This window comes from Thermomyces lanuginosus (assembly GCF_041956635.1).
Source record: "Thermomyces lanuginosus strain ATCC 200065 unplaced genomic scaffold VTN49scaffold_42, whole genome shotgun sequence".
Taxonomy (NCBI): Eukaryota; Fungi; Ascomycota; class Eurotiomycetes; order Eurotiales; family Trichocomaceae; genus Thermomyces; species Thermomyces lanuginosus.
Window position 1 is genome coordinate 205,688 of NW_027192376.1, and position 18,789 is coordinate 224,476.

The following is an 18,789-nucleotide window of genomic DNA, read 5'->3' on the forward strand; positions in this document are numbered from 1 at the left end:
TGTTAAAAGACCCCGCCAAAGCATCCGTTCAATGGCGTTCAATGGCTCGCCGCGGACATAACTGCATGACGAAATTGTTTTAAATTAATTCTGGTGATGACCGTCCTGAATCGAATTAGTTACTTCACAAGCTGCAAGAAAATGCTGACATCAATGCGCTGAAATCCAGAAAACAAAAACCGAGGGATCCATACAAAATTGTTAAAGTTCAGATAAATCTCTGACAGCTCCTAGCTACTGCTAAGTACTTCCTCAAAATTGCACCCTCACCAACGGCAACTCCGGAAAGACAAGAATCAATTCGCCATGGCAACTCCCGACGCAACTCCCGACGTCACCACACTCGTCAAGGAGTTCTTCTCGCGCCTCGCCGACGATGTAGCAGACACACTGCGCAATGTCCGTACCTCGCTCACGACACCGCGCGCCATGTATTGGCTTCGTTTAGTCGTCATCGTGGCCGGTTATATCATGATTCGCCCCTTGATCGAGTTATTTTTCGCCAAAATGTTCGAACGCAAGCTTAAGAAGGAGGAGGAAGCGCGTAAAAAAGAGCACGATTCGTTCCTTGCTCCCGGCCATAAGGCGAAGAAAAACGCCAACTATCTGAGAACCGGAGGAAATGTCGAAGAGGAGGACAATGAGGAAGATGAGGCAACCGCGAAGGCAAGCGGGACTTCTCGCTCGGGGAAAGGCACACAACGGCAAAGGAAGACACGGAACAAGACAGGGGATAATTCGGAGGGCCAACAGAGACAATTGACCGACCAAGAGATCCTGGAGCTGCTGGATTGGAGTGAATCGGATGAAGATGAAAAGACCCAGAAAGACCGGTGATCATCATGAGAATGTGTGTTGTATCCAATATACCAGGAGAATGGCGGCAGGTTGGCGGCGGGATAATAGTGTCTTTTTAACTAGTCATTAATGAGAATACTATATACAAGCGCAATCGCTAAAGGTCATGACCATCCTCTTCAGTGTATAATCGACTCCGTCGCCGTTGCAGGCCGCGTGCACTCGGAGACTCCATGCTTGTTCCCACACCAGAATCACCTGTATCCCCAACCACTTGAACTGGATCGATGTCTTCCCCATCATCCTCATTCGCTGGTGGCAAGGGTGTGTTTGTGCCTGTGTCTTTTAAATCTTCCTCTTTGATCGGGTTGTCTTCCTGTTTGATTGGTCTATCACCATTGTTTGAATCGCCAGACGAAGCTGACTCTGATGGTTCACCCTCTTCCTTAACATCCGAACTGTCCAAGTCCTCGGTCGGACGACGCAGAATTGACGAGAGGAGCACCCATGCGATGCTGGCAGAAAGCATCGAGACAGACCAAAACATCAGCGTAAAGATCGCAAACGTCGTCAACCTCCAGTTGTACATGAACCATCTACAGGTAAACTTGTCAGCATGCTGTGAAATTAGAAACACAAATGCATCTGGAACTTACCGCAGACCCGCGAGGCTGGCTTTGAACTTCAACACCGCTTTATATATCTGCAAAGGTTCCCTACTCTGAATCTCGAGTCGAGCACTTGCGGGCAAGTTGCGCCAACCACGTGCAAACTCAATGTCTTCCATCATGCTCACCTCCAGCGTCTCCGCCTCACGTAGCAATCCTGTGAGATACAGAGGCATTCGAAAGAGCCTCTGTGCTGTGTCCACCATTGGCGAGGCATACGTGAGAATCGCCGGCCTTCGGGAATGCACGATGACAGACGCGGAGGCATTGCCGCTGCTGCCGCCAGATGACTTCTGTGAAGGAGCAAAGAGGGCAAGATCGAGCATGAAATTGCCCGCAGCGAGGTTCGATGGTGTACGTGGCAGATGCAGCGACACGCTTACATCATAGGGCTGCAGAGAAATAACGTCCGATCCCAGAGCAACGATTCCCCATGGATGGGTAGCATCTCTGTATCACTGTCAACATCTAGATCTAAAGCAAACACTATGCGGTACTAATCAAGGAGGTAACTTGCCCACTGACCCGAACTGCAAGTGAACAACCCGCTCCACGCCGACTAGCGGAACATACTGAACGTAGAGCAGCAAGTATGCTACCGCTGCGACAGCGAGAAGTGATAATGACGTGCCAATTGCCAGCAGCGTGCCTGCATAAGCACGTTGGGCTCGCCTCGATACCAATGCGTGGATAGGAGCGCTCAAAATGCGCTGTCCAGGGGAAGCTGGCAATTAGCTTGGGAAGGTAACAAAAGCAGGGAGGCAAATGGACGGAGGCATACAGCTACTCGAGAGATGATATCAACATCATCGCCAACGTCGTCTGGGTGAACCTCTTGTTGGTTCATGGCCAGTGATCAGGGGATATCTCATCAATTGCTTTCACTTGCATGGACAGTGTCCTCCAGCAAAGCTCTGACGTCGGCGAGCCGCAGTCACATGCTGACTTTCATGTGAAATTTCCAGTTATGGAGATTATGTAATACATGCATTCAAATTTGCAATTAGTCATTTGCAGTACGCTAATAGCGTTGATTGATTGGCCTAGCGCCCCCAAGTTCGATATTTTCGAATCTGATGAGTAACTCACCTATTTGCACTCCCGCTGTCTCGTGTATTCAATGATCTACAAGTATGAGCACTGTCGATTAGATCCTGGAAACGACATGAGATAACATTTGCGATTATGAGATAATCCCAGCATCAGCGCCTATTTTTCGGAATTACCTGGCTATCCAATTGTATACAACTGTTTATACATCGTCACATTCATGTCTCCTGATGCCAACAATGCCATTCATGCCGTGAGACCATTAGTAAGGGAACTCTTGTCCGACCAGCTTCTCGCTGAGCCGCCACAACTTCTCAGCTTCCACCTGGCTGGTGGCGTATGGTCGGACGGTATCCTCGTACGGGTCGGAGACACGGGAGTTGAGCAAGTAACTTCCATTGTGAGCTGCATGCAGTTAGTACATGTCTTGCTCTTTCAGATTCGATTCTAGGGTCCAAGGACGTACGCTTCAGGTTGGGATCAAACGCCGCATAGACGTGCGTTGATGTACCTTGTGCCAGCGTCTTCAGCGGCTCGGAGACCCAGCCTTTCTTGTTACCCAATGCCCGGTCCGTTTGCTCTGTTGTAACAGGTTAGCATTGCCCTGTCGAGGGCTCATTCTAGGAGTTGAACGTACTCATCTCAGCAAGTGCGGATTGCAAATCGAGGTGGCCAGTCAAGTTTGTCTCGATGATGACACCAGGGTGCACACTATAGGCCTGGAGGTTGTGCTTGACGCCCAGTTTCTGGGCCAACGAGAGGGTAAACAGCATGTTCGCCGTCTTGCTTTGCCCATATGCAACCCATCGATTGTATGTATTACCGCCCTACATTCTGGTTAATCAATGGTCCCAGAATGCCAGGAAAAGAAAATGATGATAATCTGCACGTACGTCAAAGTTATAGTCATGGAACCGGATGGCGCCCATGCGATGCTGGTCACTTGAAATATTGACGATACGCGGCTCCTTGGCTGCAGTCAACTTCTTGATGATCAGATTTGTAAACAAGAATGGCCCAAGATGGTTGGTCGCAAAGTGCGACTCAATGCCGTCCTCGGTCAGCTTGTAATCAACAGCCATGATCCCTGCATTGTTGACGAGCACGTCGATGGCCGGGATATCATCCCACGAGTTCACAGTGGCGGCAGCGTCGCGCACGCTCTTGAAAGAACTGAGGTCGACCTGCAAGGTGCGCACCTTGACCTCGGGGCTGGCAGAGGTGATCTCCGAGGAGATCTTGCTGAGCTTGTCCGGGTTTCGGGCGGCAAGAATCAGCCAGGCGGGCTTTGCCTTTGCAACTGTTTGCACGAAGTAGCCGCCCAGAGAGCCGGGGGACACACCGGTGGTCAGGATCACCTTGCCCTTAATGATGTCAGCATAGTCCGCGACGAGCTCGTCGGCGGTTGAGTTGGCGCTATATGGACCAGGCATTTTGGGAATCTTCTCGATGGAAAGAAACAGGGGAAAGCCTCTAAAGTCCTAGTTGTCGAGGAGTGTATACTCGAGGCGTTCTGCCTTAAAGCTGGACAATGACCAGAGTAAAGTCACGTCTGGGAGTCTTGAGGGGTTTTATATCTTGCTCTCTTCCGTTCCATAGTTCCATTACCCTCTACAGCATCAACTCTGATTTCTAAGCAGTGCGATATAAGTCGGCAGCATGACCGCATCTGTATAGTATTGTGATCGGGCTTTGAGCGCGGAGTAATGGACAAGGCTTCGATATGCCCTAAATCCGAAGATCATCTCCGGCGTTGGGGACCAAATAGTCTAGAAACTGCCACATAAATTATCCGTCGCCACGTTCCCATTCATCGTTTCTCCCCACATATGACCCAACAACGATGCTCTGGGGGAAGACGCGAGATTGGTCGGTTCTATATAGCTTGTCGGTAAGGAGACGGAGTAACTGAGAAGCTTGACCATCACCTGCATATAGAACCAGAATGGCGTAACTGCCAGCAGAAAGTACGGAGTATATTACTGCTAATAGTAACCATATGGTATCGTGATAAGAGTGACAGAATACCTTTTGCAGCCATATGTAGGATTCAAATAGAGGGATTTCGTAGCTGATCAGAATTAGGAACTCTCTTAATTCTAAATTTCTCCGTAACACGTTAGCTTAAACTTACCTATATTAACGCCAGCATGCACAGGCCTGATGTAGGTATAAACCCAATGTGTAAATTTAGAAAAGTTCAATTCTAACCCTTACGAAATTCCTCTATTGACAACGGCAGGTAGTGCCGTAGGCCTATTGGGTTGCCAACGCCCTGCGTTATTTAGAGTGTGTGCTTTAGACTGCTGATTGTGGCGGAATCTTACCGATTCCAGTTTTGGAGGGATCTTGGTGCTCAAATGCGCTAGCGGTAGCATACACATTCTGGTTGAACCACAAAAAAGGGAAAAAAAAAAGGGTAGCCTAGTAAGTAGTTAACAATCTACTCATAGTTACTCTGTGCCAAAATTTGTAAAATTTCTCATATTAACTACGGCCAAAAAATGGCTGCAAGGATGCTAGGTTACCCGGATTTGCCGACGAAGTTCAGGAAAAGATGGCGATCTAACTACGTAAACAAAGTGATCACAGCCCACAGAATTGACGGCAAAGAGGATTCTAAGCCCTCAATCGGCGTTCCCGAGTCCTGTATGACAGTACCAACATCATATCAAATCCATGCACTGATCAAGCCGAATTATTCAGTAAATGCACGAAGACCATTCAGATCTTCAAGCAATGACGCCGCAGACGTCAATCTATTGAGTTCATCATCAACATGTTGACATGCTAGGACAATAAGACAATCGTGCGCCACTGCTGAGCCAGCCCATCGCCCGAGTCGAGGAACTCGGACGGGAAATGCGAGCATCGACACCACGGTGCTGTATGCCAATCTTCAAGATGTCCGCCTCGGCAACGACGACTACGGATGATCTCAGTGCGCAGCCATTCGGTCATTACCATCAATGGCTCCCTGTCATGCAAGGGTTTCTATCGTTACAATAATTCATGAGTACCCAGACTACACTGGCGACGCCGATTTGTTCGGTGCGCGTTGGCTCCAGAAGGAAGTCGATTGCTGCTTCACAGATGGCATCTCGCGTACCTTTTGTGCATGAAATAGGCCAGCCTGCGGGAGTCAGAGTAGGGGGTTGTCATGGGCGATGGCATGTAGAATTTGTTGCCTTTGCAGGTGGTGTCGACGCACCACACTTCAGGATTCTGCCGCCACTGGTTTAGGCACCACTTGTAGGTCCAGAAGACTCGTTTGAAAGGTTCATCTTGATCATTGTTGGCACGGTTGATGCTGTGAATGATGTCTGGATGAGGTTGAGAGGCCTCGAAAGAATCGCTGGATCGGGGTGAGATTTCCAGCTAGCTCTATATAGAGTGGACCCCGACGCGCCGGGCCTGAGAAGCGACGACAGCGAATCGTGGTGGCTGGCAATGAACATAGCCAAAGGCGCCAGGACAAGAGTACAGAAGAGTCCGGGAGGATCCTTCGTAGACGTCAACCTCCACAACATCTTCGCTGCCACCAGGAAAGGCGTGAGCTGCAACGTTATTCTCACTCTGAAGTTGAAATGCTCCGTGAAAGAGGCTACGAAGTCCGACGGCACCTTCTACAGGTGGGACGAACGGAGTCCCGCAGTACCTGGTAGGGATACGATATGGACGGTGGCGGGCACTGCCGTGGGTATGTTCGTAACCGACATAGAGCTTGATATACAGTCTCCCCAGCGGGCCTCCGAGGAGCTCATCGCGAAGCTCGACTTGTGGGATTTGATGACATTGCCAATGTCGTCAGGGGTGATTATGATACCGGATTCTTCACTGATGGCCCTGGCGTTCGCCTTCCTGGAAGGATCGAATTGGGCATAGTTTCGGATAATCGCGTCAATAACCTCAGGAGTCGATGTCTCGCGAAGGTCGCGGCTCGATCAGGATCTCGGCCGTGATTGTGATCGGGTTCCGAATTTTGAACTTCCAGACGCCCAACTTCGCCCTCAGGGTTGCCCTCGCTGTCCATTGACAATCCTTCTTGAGAGATTTCGACAGCCTCTTCCCTTTTGGCGCTTTTTCTACTCTCGCCACACTCGAGATCATAAGATGTGCAAAGAAATGAGTGCTGATAAAGTTCCTTGAACTCTTGAAAGAAAAAATTGAGTTCATTCCAAAGTTCTTGCGCAATCGACAAAGATCCTGCAGGAACCTTTGCTGTGAAGTTAATATGGCCTCATACCAAGGTTCAGCTATGCTACTGGCACGTGGAACGTGCAGTAAAACTTAAAGTTATGTGAGGCAAAGAAGACCAAAACGCAGGACAGATACTGGCCGGCTCAAGCACAGCAACTGATCCCGCATTTGGAAGTTTGCTGGGGCTCACTTCCAACGCGGCGCCCTCTTGGTGATCATTTCGTAGGACGCTGCAACTGCCCATCGAAGGCCGAGAGGGTGGAAGAGGAGGGCAGGCTCGAGCCGGCAAACAAGGATGAGCGCGATAGCGTGCTGGAGATAATGCGCCGTCATTTCCACCTTCACCCCCTTATACCAGATGAGAACGGCACATTCAAATCGGCCGAAACAATACACCGAGAATGTGCCGCTGAGATGTATACATGGTGCAAGGCCCGAGGATATTACCGGTTGTGGGCCTACCTTTTCACCAGCTGGTATTCTGAAGGGCAGTGGAAATTGTGGGCGCGGTCCGCCGAGCCGAACTCAATTCCGACGGTCAAGACGACGATGATAGTTGAGTCCCATTGGCGAATTTTGAAGCACAACTATCTTCATCGGTTCAACCGTCCTCGCGTCGATTTGGTTGTGGGGATCCTCATAACTCGGGTTATTCCTGATGCGATCCACAAATATCGGCGATATTGAGTGGCAACTCACGCGTTTTCAAGGTTCGATGGTGGCAGATTTTAAGAAGCACGGGAGGGCCAATGCCAGTAGATGGCTTTCCCCCTAGCCCCCAGAATGGGGAAGAGACATACCACCAACAGAAAGTCTCGCTTCATCTGGACACGAAAAGCGAAAGGTCTCTTTACGATCGGGATTCGCTGAAAGGAAAATTTGCCGAGGCGAACATTTCGAGAGCTATATGCTCCGGATTCGTCTACGAAATTACAACTCATGTCGTGTTCTAGCGACTTTTAGCCGCCTGATTCTGCGGAGCAAGTGTCGTCGGTATCGCGCAGCTTGAGGCGTCTGCAAAAGTAGCCTATCAGAATCCAGGACCTGAACAAGTTAGGCGAGCCTTGTAGATCACATGATTCAGTAGACCCTAGAGCCGAGATGGATGGCAGAAGGCATGCCGTGGTCGACGGCGCCCTTTGAGAACCGTAGGAAACAAATGCAGGCGAAAGCTGTGTACTTGCCTACGAGTATAGCCTCAACCTCCTAGAGCTGTTCTGAGGTGCCCGCTAGCAGGTAGGTAGCGGCGAGTCTGGGAGGTCAATTGACGTGTAGACCAGAGATGCACGTCTCTCAAGGATTTTCTGCGAGGCCACCGGACCGGTGCTGGATGGATTAGTACCTACCTAGGACGCACTCCTTCAGAACAGGAGGACTTTGCCGCTGCGTTTCGACTACCTATTTAATCGGAGTGACGTGCTTTCAAAAGCAAAAGCTTAGCTGGCTGTTTGTGCCGGATCTGCTGAATATTCATCTAATCATGGACCAGTACAAGTACATAATGAAGAAGATATAAAATCAATGCTCGACGGGCCTTTTTTGGCCGTTCATGTCAGATTTTACCGTTGTTAATTCTCGGGGCGCTGGCCGTAGACGACGTAGCTGCAGATGTCAATCGAGGTTAGTTTTAGGGAGTGTTGCTAAAAGGCTATACGGGCACTCACAAATCGAACAACATGTGTATCTTGCGGTTCCGGCCGTCTGCGCGGGCCTTGCCCGCAAGAACCGCGACTTCCTCCTTGGACCAATTCCTGAACCGCGTCAGAGCGGCCAGAGCGAAAGCCTCAAAGCCGCTCGCTTCAGCCTGATACTGGGACCAGGCGCCAAGAGTTTTCTGTACGATAGACGTCAGTAACTAGACTTGATTCTTGTTTGGATATAGGAACGGTAAGAACTGACAAGATGTTTATCCTTTGGCCAGACGCCATAAGGGAGGACGAACTTCTCAACGTGGATGTTTATGAAGCCGGCATCTTTGAACCACTGCTCCAACTTGGGGCCAGGACGTGTCTCGTAGCCGGCGTCGTCAAATGCGCTAAAGACTTCGTCGTAGTATCGTTGGAGCTCGGTACCTTTGAAACTACCGTCTTCCGAGTAAGGGTAGCCGTCATAGTCTTGGATCTCGACCCAGCCACCCGGCTTGACTGAGCTACTTTTCCGTTAGAGAAGGGGTCAAGAAAGGAAAAGGCGCTCTGATGGCATACCGATAACATTGCTTGACCAACTTTCCATAATCTTTAATCGAAACGAGCAAGTTCCGCGCATGGATGAAATCAAATGGATCACTTTCGTATGCCCATTCTGATTCAATGTCGTCTATCAGGAACTTCACGTTTGGTGGAACTCTGCCAATGTCTGTTAGTCGAGCCCCTATTCAATTATTAACGAACCCTTAGGCAAGACTAACAGAGACGGCTGGGTCGGGCTCAGGTCACAACCAATCACCTGGAACAAAACGGATGCCGCCTCAGTATTCTATCTATCTTGGGTCGCTCCAGATAGTAATATTCTTTACCTGCGCCTGGGGATGCTGGTCGGCTACGATGAGTCAGCTTGTCTATCCCTGCATCGGTCAAACCCTCTCAAGCAGACTCACCGAAATCAATGGCCCAGATACCTGTCCCAGTCGCCAGATCGATCACCCGCTGCGGACTCTTGATCGGTGCTAGGTAGAGCTTCCGGTGTAGCACCTGGAGGAAAAACTCGTGTAACATGTCCAAGCGGTCGTTTTCCTTTTCATCGTTGGGAAGAAGGTACGCTAGAAGATTGACGATATACGATCAGTTTACAGACCTTGGATGGGTCGGGCAAGAAACGGTCGGCTCCTACATCCATCGCGGTATCCGTGGTAGCGACGGCCGTTTTCATGGCGATATTCCAACACCGACGAGGTCAGGGATGCTGTGTACGTTGATCTATTGTATGTCGAAGCATATGCGTGAGCACGGTTTATTACGATTCGGAGCGTGTTGGCGTCAGATTACATACAGCTCATCGCCATACGACGAGTCATTCTCATACTGTGTGCGACTCAAATGAGCAACGGGTGCTGAGCGCTGAGGGATCGCAACGGAAGAGGTATCCTACCGAATTGTCGATTTCAACGTTGGCCGGAGCATTACTTGTGACAGTAGCGGGGGTCTGTTCTTCAACAGCTGCTTTCGTCATGGTGGAAAAAGTCTCCGGTGGATTCTGATTGCAATTGCCGCACGTTGAAAAAGCCCCGAAACTGTATGAATAAGCTAGGTTATGCAGTTTGTATGCTGAACCCTTTCAAAACATTGATACAAAAACCTAGTCGCAACAGCTGACAAGGTCTTTATAACTTGTTCCCATGGCTAGTGCTCAATACCCCTGGCCTATTACTGCATATGCACTAGTTTAGTGGGATAAGTGTCGAGAAATGCCGTTATCCGACGGCATTTGCTGCATCTCCGCCAAAGCTGTCAACAACGGCCACCATTAAGCCACCAGAGGAGGTCCGTGCGAATTGCATAGTCCAAGGCCTTGCGAGGACAAACTGTACAGGTAGTTCCGTCTGCCAATCAGCGCTGCCAGGTCCCATTCTCCTTCTTCCCCGACGGCCCGAGCCAGGGCCCTAACTTGATTAGGTTACGCTCTGATCTTTTGAAACAACGTCAAAGTCCGTAATGCGACTAATGCCGATCCCGATAGATGGTGCTCCTACTGTTAGCTAACCCAAAGGCCGCAATCCGAACGGGATAACTGCTCTGTTTAGGTTATGTGCTGTACGGAGTTGTCATAACACGCTTGCAGGCCATGTAGGTAACAGGTAGAGCCCAATCCAAGTTTATCAGATTGGCAAGCCTCTTGTGTTCCCCGAGCATAGACTACACGCCTACCACGTAAGTATCACCGCTGCTCGATATATATCTCAACACACTCTAGGGGTTGAATTAAGTAGTAGACATTAGGCACAATCATCAATAGGTAATGTACAAAAGCAAACAACTCCCCATTCTGCTATCACTATCCGCACAGCCGTGACCACTCATCCCAAAAATCCATGTAACATTATATAGAAGAAATCAAAAAATCACATTCATGCACAGAAACATTCATGCCGCACCCCGATCAACAAAAGAAATATAGTAAAATGCAAACTACATGCATGCCCAGCCGAAAGACAAGAACGCCAGATATCAATCAACTTGGGATGGAATCATCAGGTCAAATCATGACTCCTACAAAGGTCAGAAGAGGGAAGAACAAAGTTCAGGACATGGTTCTGGGGCTCTGTTGTTGAATGTGTTGGAGGAGAGCATCGAAGAGGCGTCCAATCTGCAATCATCAGTTAGCGTAGTTCCAACGTGGTAACAATCAAAGTTTAAATGTACCTCTGGTGCAGCCTGGATGAAGGGCAGGCGGAAGAAAGCATAGCTTCGGTTCTGGAGCAACTCCTGAAGGGTAATGATCAGACCCCATGGATGCGGGCGGTGGACAATGAGCCGCTCAAGGAGAACACGGATGATCTGCTGGCGCATGTCCGAGTCTTGCTGCTCCGAGTAGTCGACGCCGAAGAGCCGCAGGATGGCGAAGCTGAAGTAGTATGTGTGCGTGTTGGGATACCGCAACTGGTTCGCCATCGCACTCAGGAAATAGTACCGGCCTTCTGGTCGAAGCGCCTTAGCCAGTCGCTCGAGCAGCGTCGAGTGCGGCGATGATTCTTCAAACACAGCGCGGAGGTTGCCCTTGGCACTCGCTGTCGAGACCGCCTGCTGACCAATGTACAGGACCAGAGCATTGATCAGGACGACGTCGACGTTGATCGGTGTCATGAAGAGGCCCGTCTCCTTTGTGGCCGGATTGTAGATGGCGTCACAAATTGACTGGATGGTGCTGTCACTGGCGTTGCCGCTCTGCAACGCCGCGTCCACCGCGGACTTGATGTTCGCGCGTTGCAGCGGTGCCACAATGTCGCCAGCGATCTTGGGGGTGTCGCGCATCTCGTCGAGGCGCTCAGGCTTGAGCCCCTCGCGGAACGGATCAGGCAACTTATGGAACGACGATGGATAGGCGCTGAGCACCAGGTTGCGCAGCTGCGCGCAATGTGCAGGAATCACATTGCAGAACTGGAAATGATTCTCTGCAACGAACTCCGGGAAATCATGATGCAAAATCAATAGTATCCGCAAGACTCCCTTGTAGAGATCCTTGGCCACGTAAGACACATTCGCGGGCTTCAGCTGCTCTCCCATGTAAGACAGCAGCGCCTGCATGATCTCGCAATATGGACCCCAACCCTGCGTTTTCGTTAGTAGGCTGACCTCGGGTGACTCAAATACCTCTGAAGAAGCACTTACCGCGCAGTCAGGCAGGTTAAGCATCCCAGACATGAACACACGATGCGAGACAAGAGACAACCATCCGTATACGAATCCGGGCACAAACTTGGGCTGCAGCGACAGGAACTTGTTTGCAAAGGCAAACATCATGTCCTTATGCTGGTCGGACTGCGCGAGCCCACACATATTGTACTCGCAGAGGATGCTCGAGAACAGCCGGAAGAAGACTCGCTGGTTGAAGGCCTCGCCTCGCATGACTTGATGATGGTTGAGAACCAGCACCAGCAGCGACAGGATTGAATCGAGATACGAGGCCTTGTTAGCGCGAACTGACCCGGCAGTTTCCCCTTGGAACTTGACCAGCAGGACGACCAGCTTCGCGAGAGCATCAATGTACAGGAACGCCTCGTCCAGGCTGCCATTCGGGTTTTGAGATTCGTGCTCGAACATGGCAACGGAGATATCGATTCCAAGCCGGAAGAAGAGCGCCGAATCCTCCTGATTGTTCATCACCTGCCGGTTATGCACATCTTTCAGGAACGAAACGTAGGTGCGGTCCGTTGCACCAGGAAACTTGTAAATGCCGATCCATTCGCTGAAGATGTATTCCATCTGGTCCCGTTTCGCTTGAGCTTTGTCGCTCAAATACGGGTTGACCACCTCCGGAACGCCCGACTCGCGCAGCTTCCGGATGATATCGTTGGCGACCGGCAAGTTTTGCTCCGCAACAAGCCACTGGTTCATCGCCTCCAAGCTTCCCGAGAAATCCGACCGCAACGCCGACGGTTCATCGTTGAAGAGAACATGGTCCATAAGGTTCGACAGCAGCTCCAAGGCGTTGGTGTTTCGTTGACGGATGTACTTGCTGAGAACCATGTCGACTCGGCGAAGATCGAGGAGGCCTGCATCGATCAGAGCCACCGTGACTGGGACGTTGGACACATGCTCCTCGTTCAATTCGGAGAGGATAGCCCAAGTGTACCGGGCTACAAGCGGAGACATGTCGCAGATTCTGGCTAACATGTGGACCAATACCTCGATCTCGAGTTGCCGCTCCGTTTGCGAGTACAGAGCAGTGCAGATCTTGACGCAAATCCATCGGGCCATCTCCTCCCCATTGGGAGAGGTAAGGATTGTCCGGAGAACTTGATTGTACTCCTGGAGAACGGGGCTGTCCCGGCCAAGGTCCTTAATGTGCTCCTCTGAGGCCGAACGGGCAGCTTGCTGCAGTCCAGAAATAAGACTTTCGACCTTATCCTGCGGAGTCTGAGCTTCCAAGAAGCCGTTCATCTGGGGCTGTCCGCCAACGGCGCCGGCCTGCGGCAGGCGACCCTCTTGCTGCTGCGTGGTCGGATGAGGAACAGCAGGCTGATCAGCGGGCGTTGACAGGTTCGGGATGGCCGGAAACGATTCTTGCAGCACATCGGGGATCTGCCGCCCGGAGTCGGTGGACGCGGTCTGCACGTGCGTCGTGGCAGGGGGCCGCGTCGTTGTCTGTCGTCCGAACTCTTCATAGATGGCCAACTGCTCTTTGTTCAATCCACCGGGAGTGTGCCGGTACGGCTCAGGAATGAAAAGCCCCCAGCGACTCATTGACGGATCGACGTAAGGTTCATTGGGCCGTGTGGCTCTGTGCCGGCGACGGGCCTCCAGCTGAGGCTCAAGGACCTTTTCGATCTCCGGAATGGACCTTTCTTCGGCGGCCTTCTCCACGATCCCACAGGCGGCATCCAGATTGTCATTGACGCACATCAGGATCAATCCTTCTGGCATCGACTGCTCGGTATATTCCTGCTGGATCATCCGGATGTAGTTGGTCATGCTCATCTTCAAAGGCTCCTTACACGTGACGAGGGCCAGGCTGCCGGCGAGCTGTCGAACCATGTTTCGTGCGGCATGCCGCACCTTCTCCTCGTCCGGCTCCATGGCAAAATCTTTGGTGATGAGCTGGACCGTGGAAATCGAGGCAATGGTAATAGACCGTTCGACAACCGGCGTGATGATCTCCGCGATGGCCCGCTCAACTGCGGTGTGGACAATTTGCCGAAGAACATTCGGGTCGATCATGCTGCTGGCGGAGGACGGCAACACTAGGATCTTGTCTAGGCTGGGCAGTGTCGACATGATGGCAGCCGGAGAAAGCCGCTCTGTACGCATACCCTGGTTGATTCCGGCCAGAGACATGTCCTCCACTGTCTCCAGACCCTCCGCCATGCCGTGGGCCATTCCATCGCCGAGTGTCTGCTGCGAGCGGTCTCGTATGATGGTGGATGGTTCGATGGCCTTGTGGTCCAGCTCGAGTTCCTTGCAGAGCACCTCAATTTCAAACTTGAGATTCAACTTCAGCTCGGCAAAGTGATAAAGCTCCACTAGCACGCTGAGGATGTCCATGAGCCAGGGGTTCGGCGGTTTAAAGACCGTCGACTTTGCCGCTTGAATGAGCACTTTGCAGGTGAACGGAATCACTACCATCAGGCGTTGGGTTTCGTAGCCCTCAACCAGCAACTCCTTGAAATAGATATTCTTATGCTTGATAGGCTTGTCCTTGGCGATGGTTAGCAAGCCCAGCCACGAGCCAAGGTTCTTCAAGTGGCTTCTTTCGTTTGACGACGTCATCGTCGACTCTGCATTAAGCAGCCGGATGGCGCTGACGTAGGTTTCTCGCACTACCTCGGCCCATAACATCTTATCCCCGATAAGCTCCAACAGATCCAGGTAGAGTTGATGGAAATTGGGTTGTAGCTTTGCACGCTGGTCGACGAGGTAAGCGGCGAACCACTGGTGGTGCTCATCCCTCAGTACTTCTGTCAAGTCGCGCACTTTCTCCTTGATGTTTTGCTCAGAGACATTGTTGAGAACGAAGAGGATCCTGTCCTGAACGTGCTCGTCGGCGTCACGATACAGGTCCGGACGTAAAGGAGGGTCCGCATGCAACGAGCGGAACGGACGGGGGCCCGTAGCATCATCACCACCGTTGGCCATAGACTGTCCGCCGGCTCCGCCGTTCAATCTTCCGCCGTCCGCATCGCCGGTAGCCTGATGCTCTCTCAAAACCTCCTGCGCCTTCTGAGCGATGGTAGTGCCCTGAAGCGTAGGAATCTGCAACAGCAGATGACAGAAACCGACCCACTCGGGAAGCCTGCCCAAGAGTTGTTCGATGGCTTCGACGCCAAACTTGTACATGGGATCATGCGGTTCGTGGTCACGGACTGCTTCCAGGATCATCCCCAAGCCAACCTTCAGGGGAATGCCGTCGATAAGTCTAAAATTGATTATTCCACCGAACATCACAGCGGTCTTGGTCAAAGCCTCTAGAGGATATTCATGGTAGCAGTGGTATTCATCAATTAAACCGTGAACCATGCAAGTGAACAGATCCTGCTCCGTGGGATCCTGAGAGGTCTTGTAGCGTCGCATCAACTCCAAAATCTCCCGCAGGGAAAGCTCCTCGCGGTACATCTTGCCAAAGAGTTCCTGCATCTTCTTGTCAATGGCCTCCGGAATCGCGTTGCCATTTTCCCCATTCGCATCGATAATCTCATCGAAGCCTTCGCCGTAGTTGATCAGCCGCGGATAGGATTGCACGCAGATCCGTTGGACGGGAGTAAGGATTTCTCGATCGCTGACAAACTCTTCCAAAAGTGTCAGCAACGTGTAAACAGTCTTCACCGCCAGGCTGATCATTTGTGGCGCTGGCTGCTCCTTCCGCTGGACATTCATCTCATCCTCCGCTTTGATACGCAGGTACTTTGAGAGCAGACTACCCATGTCCATGGGACCCTTCTGAGCGGCGTTTCGAACCCATTGTTCCAGATCGAAGTCACTCTTTCGGTGGGCCAATGATGCGAGATCTAGGGCCAGACCATTTGTGAAGCTAAGGAGATAATCCAGCCAACCATTTTCGACGGCGATGTCGTAGATGGCAGCAGTGGATGTCGGGTCCTGAGTGAACATGGTAAATAGCTGCTCCGCCAACCACTGACGATCCTGCTTCCAGATCCCATGCATCGCAAGCTGGTAGCCCTCCTCACGTTTCACGATAAACGTGAAGAGCTTATGCAACACAAAACTTTGTTGCATTGCAGTCCACGGTTGCGGCAGGGAGACGGTAGAGATGAGGAACACGGGAAGGTCTTGTTGCAGAGCCGTCATGATCGACATGAACCTGTCACGATAGGTCCACGATGCCTCAGAAAAGAGAGCCAGATCGAAGACGGCCTTTGCAGCGTCAAGCGAACGGAGGGGAGATTTCTTTGCCTGCTCTGCCTGCGCTCGTACGGACTCTGGCGCATCGTCGAACAGGTCCGCCGGAAACGCCTCCCGGAAATTTGGGAGTTGCGATGGATCAACCCTGGACGCGATGAAGGCAGCCAAGAAAGACATCTGTGCATCCCGGTGCGCCCAGTCTCCGGTCCACAGCCTCTGAATGTCAAGATTTGGATCTTCTAGACTCAAAAGAGCTGTGTACAGCCGAGAGAATTGTTCGCCAGTAACGTCTACTCCTTCGCGGTCGAAGGCGCGGAATAGAGCAGGCCAGTCGGTAGACTTGTCAGTGTGAGCCTGCACGCTCTTCAAAAACACGTCGATCGCGAACGGCGGAGATTGCGGAGAGAGCATCATGAAGAGTACTGCATTACCCACGTGCTCATCATTCCGAGCCTCTGGTCCGGCCAACGTCAAAACCTCACTCACGGTCTCCTGTGACGCAGTTGCCCTCGACCCCCTCAACGAAAGTTGCCTAACGAGGACCAAATTGCTGAGTTGGAACATCTGCAGCGCCCACGTCACTTCTCGACGGATGCCAGCATCGTCCGCTCCGAGGTTTCGATAACGCAACTCAATTGCATCGAGAAGACTGTTCTTCATGTGATCGTTGAAATTTCGGGGAGGCATCATGATGAACCGCTCGAAGGTGAGGCGCAAGAAAGCGGGCGAAAAATCTCTGTTCGATTCGGTGGGGTTGGCCAGACAGTGAAGGAACGAGGAAACACTGTTGGTCAAAATCGCGTCCGCTTCAATAGACAGTCAGCTACCGCCTGTGGGAGGATGGGAAGATGTCGGTTGCGACTGACCTTTTGCCCTTAGATCCGACTTGTTCGTGGTCTTGAAGGCAAGCGCCAAGGAAACCTTCACTATGGGATCCAATTTGAAATGGTCCAGGAATGTCGACAGATCGAAATCCCGGAAGAGATCCCCCTCGGACGTGCTAACGGTCTCGGCGATCTTTTGGGCCTGCTCCAAGTCCTGGGAGACCTTTTGCATCTCCTGCACGAGGAGCGGGTAGTTGCCCGAACTTTCTCCCGACCTGCTCATGTTGGGGAAAATTTGGGATGCATTTCCCGTAAGCAAACGGCGGAAATACTTCGAAAACACCTCCATGCCGTTCGACTCAACAAGCTGGGAGAACCGCATTGTCAGCGCAGTGGATGGCAGAGTTGCGGAGCCAAGGGAATGTACCTTACGGATCTGTGCTACTTTCGTTTCCCACTTCTCAGTTCCTTCCTTCTCCGTGATGGAGTCAAGCAACAGAAAAACTTGGGCAATGGATATCTTGGCCAGGGATAGCTGGCCCGAGCTGCCACCCGGTTTGTCGGAAGCAACTCCGGTTGGGGAGTTGACAGTCGCGCCCGACGTAAGCGGCGAGAAATTGCTTCCCCTGGAGGACGCAAACCCACCACCGCCTCCCCCGCTACCACCTCCTGCAGTGGCACCCACTGTAGAAGCCAGAGGAGGAGCCGAGGCTACTGGACCCGACTTTGGCGACGACACCGATTGTCCAGACTGCAGCTGAGAGTGCAGATTTGGCTGCTGCGGCCCGGACCCGGAGAACGAGGACGGGGTGGATGCGGGTGACGGAGGTTTACGGCCACCCGGCTGGCGGCTCGACGAGGACAAGACGGCAGAAAACGAAGTGGTGAGCGGAGACGATGCCGAGCCCGGTCCGGGGCTAGTGGACTGAGGTGGCCTTCGTGAAGACACCGCGGAAGACGGCGAGGGTGGAGCAGTGGTTGTCGCGAGCGGAGGTAGCCCGCGACGAAGAGCCGATTGCGAACTCGGAGTACCCCAGACGGACTGCTGGGGCCTAGACGACCTTGCGGAAGACGACTTCTCAGACCCAGAAGCAATCGATGATTGAGCGGAAGGGGGAGAGGAAGGGAATGTCATCTAGGAGACGCGGTCATTTGAATCCCCGGCCGCTGCACCTGGACAAAAAGTTTTGACGGCAAGAATCGAAGCGGGGGGATCCAGCGGGAGAGCTGGGATCGGAGGAAGAAACCAATCGGTGAGATATTAAAAAGATTGACCTAAGGATCGGAGAGGGAATCGAGCGGAGGGAGCGCACGTTGCGAGTCGGAGGAAGAGTGGACAAATGCAGAGGATCGTCGTGGTTGGAGTCGTGAGGGTTGGGCAACGCAGAGTCCGAGGCGCTAGTCCAAAAAGAGACGAGCCACAGTCACCAGCCACCACACCAGCCACGAGCATTGCATAATAATGTCACGTGATTTAACGTGATTTAAGCGCGTGGCTGGAAGCTTGAGGGCCCACTTCTGGTGGGGAAGGAGCGATGATCACAGCTTCATTTCAGACGTGGCATGATTACATAATTGCGGTTGCCCTGAGTGACGGGCTGCAGGGCACAGAGGTAAACATCTAGACCCTTGACCAGCCACACCTGCCCATTTTGATTTCTCCCAACTCGGGTCGCTCTTTCTTTTCTGTCGTGGATTGCGGTTCTGGGGGGACGGCAGGCACTGCGGAAGGCCTGA

The 18,789-nt window shown here is 52.0% G+C and overlaps 6 protein-coding genes across 6 annotated transcripts; 2 read left to right on the plus strand and 4 right to left on the minus strand.

The window, feature by feature from the left end:
• Positions 1–306: 306 nt before the first annotated feature.
• On the plus strand, positions 307–837 carry VTN49DRAFT_6778 (uncharacterized protein; the record flags this gene model as incomplete). The annotated part of the gene is made up of 1 exon (XM_069414973.1): positions 307–837. One exon carries the CDS (start codon positions 307–309, stop codon positions 835–837), a length of 531 nt encoding a protein of 176 aa, XP_069264818.1.
• A 118-nt stretch (positions 838–955) lies between these two features.
• VTN49DRAFT_6779 (uncharacterized protein) lies at positions 956–2,313 on the minus strand (the record flags this gene model as incomplete). The annotated part of the gene is made up of 4 exons (XM_069414974.1): positions 956–1,394; positions 1,455–1,916; positions 1,992–2,176; positions 2,248–2,313. The coding sequence occupies 4 exons, from the start codon at positions 2,311–2,313 to the stop codon at positions 956–958; spliced, it is 1,152 nt and encodes a 383-aa protein (XP_069264819.1).
• A 465-nt stretch (positions 2,314–2,778) lies between these two features.
• VTN49DRAFT_6780 (uncharacterized protein) lies at positions 2,779–3,949 on the minus strand (the record flags this gene model as incomplete). Its single annotated transcript, XM_069414976.1, has 4 exons — positions 2,779–2,921; positions 2,983–3,096; positions 3,154–3,343; positions 3,410–3,949. The coding sequence occupies 4 exons, from the start codon at positions 3,947–3,949 to the stop codon at positions 2,779–2,781; spliced, it is 987 nt and encodes a 328-aa protein (XP_069264820.1).
• Positions 3,950–5,966: 2,017 nt separating this feature from the next.
• VTN49DRAFT_6781 (uncharacterized protein) lies at positions 5,967–7,403 on the plus strand (the record flags this gene model as incomplete). The annotated part of the gene is made up of 3 exons (XM_069414977.1): positions 5,967–6,216; positions 6,729–6,787; positions 6,843–7,403. The coding sequence occupies 3 exons, from the start codon at positions 5,967–5,969 to the stop codon at positions 7,401–7,403; spliced, it is 870 nt and encodes a 289-aa protein (XP_069264821.1).
• An 881-nt stretch (positions 7,404–8,284) lies between these two features.
• On the minus strand, positions 8,285–9,884 carry VTN49DRAFT_6782 (uncharacterized protein; the record flags this gene model as incomplete). The annotated part of the gene is made up of 10 exons (XM_069414978.1): positions 8,285–8,318; positions 8,381–8,550; positions 8,616–8,865; positions 8,921–9,061; positions 9,124–9,161; positions 9,232–9,254; positions 9,313–9,474; positions 9,546–9,631; positions 9,705–9,736; positions 9,804–9,884. The coding sequence occupies 10 exons, from the start codon at positions 9,882–9,884 to the stop codon at positions 8,285–8,287; spliced, it is 1,017 nt and encodes a 338-aa protein (XP_069264822.1).
• Positions 9,885–10,952: 1,068 nt separating this feature from the next.
• VTN49DRAFT_6783 (uncharacterized protein) lies at positions 10,953–18,187 on the minus strand (the record flags this gene model as incomplete). Its single annotated transcript, XM_069414979.1, has 5 exons — positions 10,953–11,018; positions 11,075–11,980; positions 12,041–17,034; positions 17,095–17,419; positions 17,480–18,187. The coding sequence occupies 5 exons, from the start codon at positions 18,185–18,187 to the stop codon at positions 10,953–10,955; spliced, it is 6,999 nt and encodes a 2,332-aa protein (XP_069264823.1).
• Between the last annotated feature and the right edge of the window lie 602 nt (positions 18,188–18,789).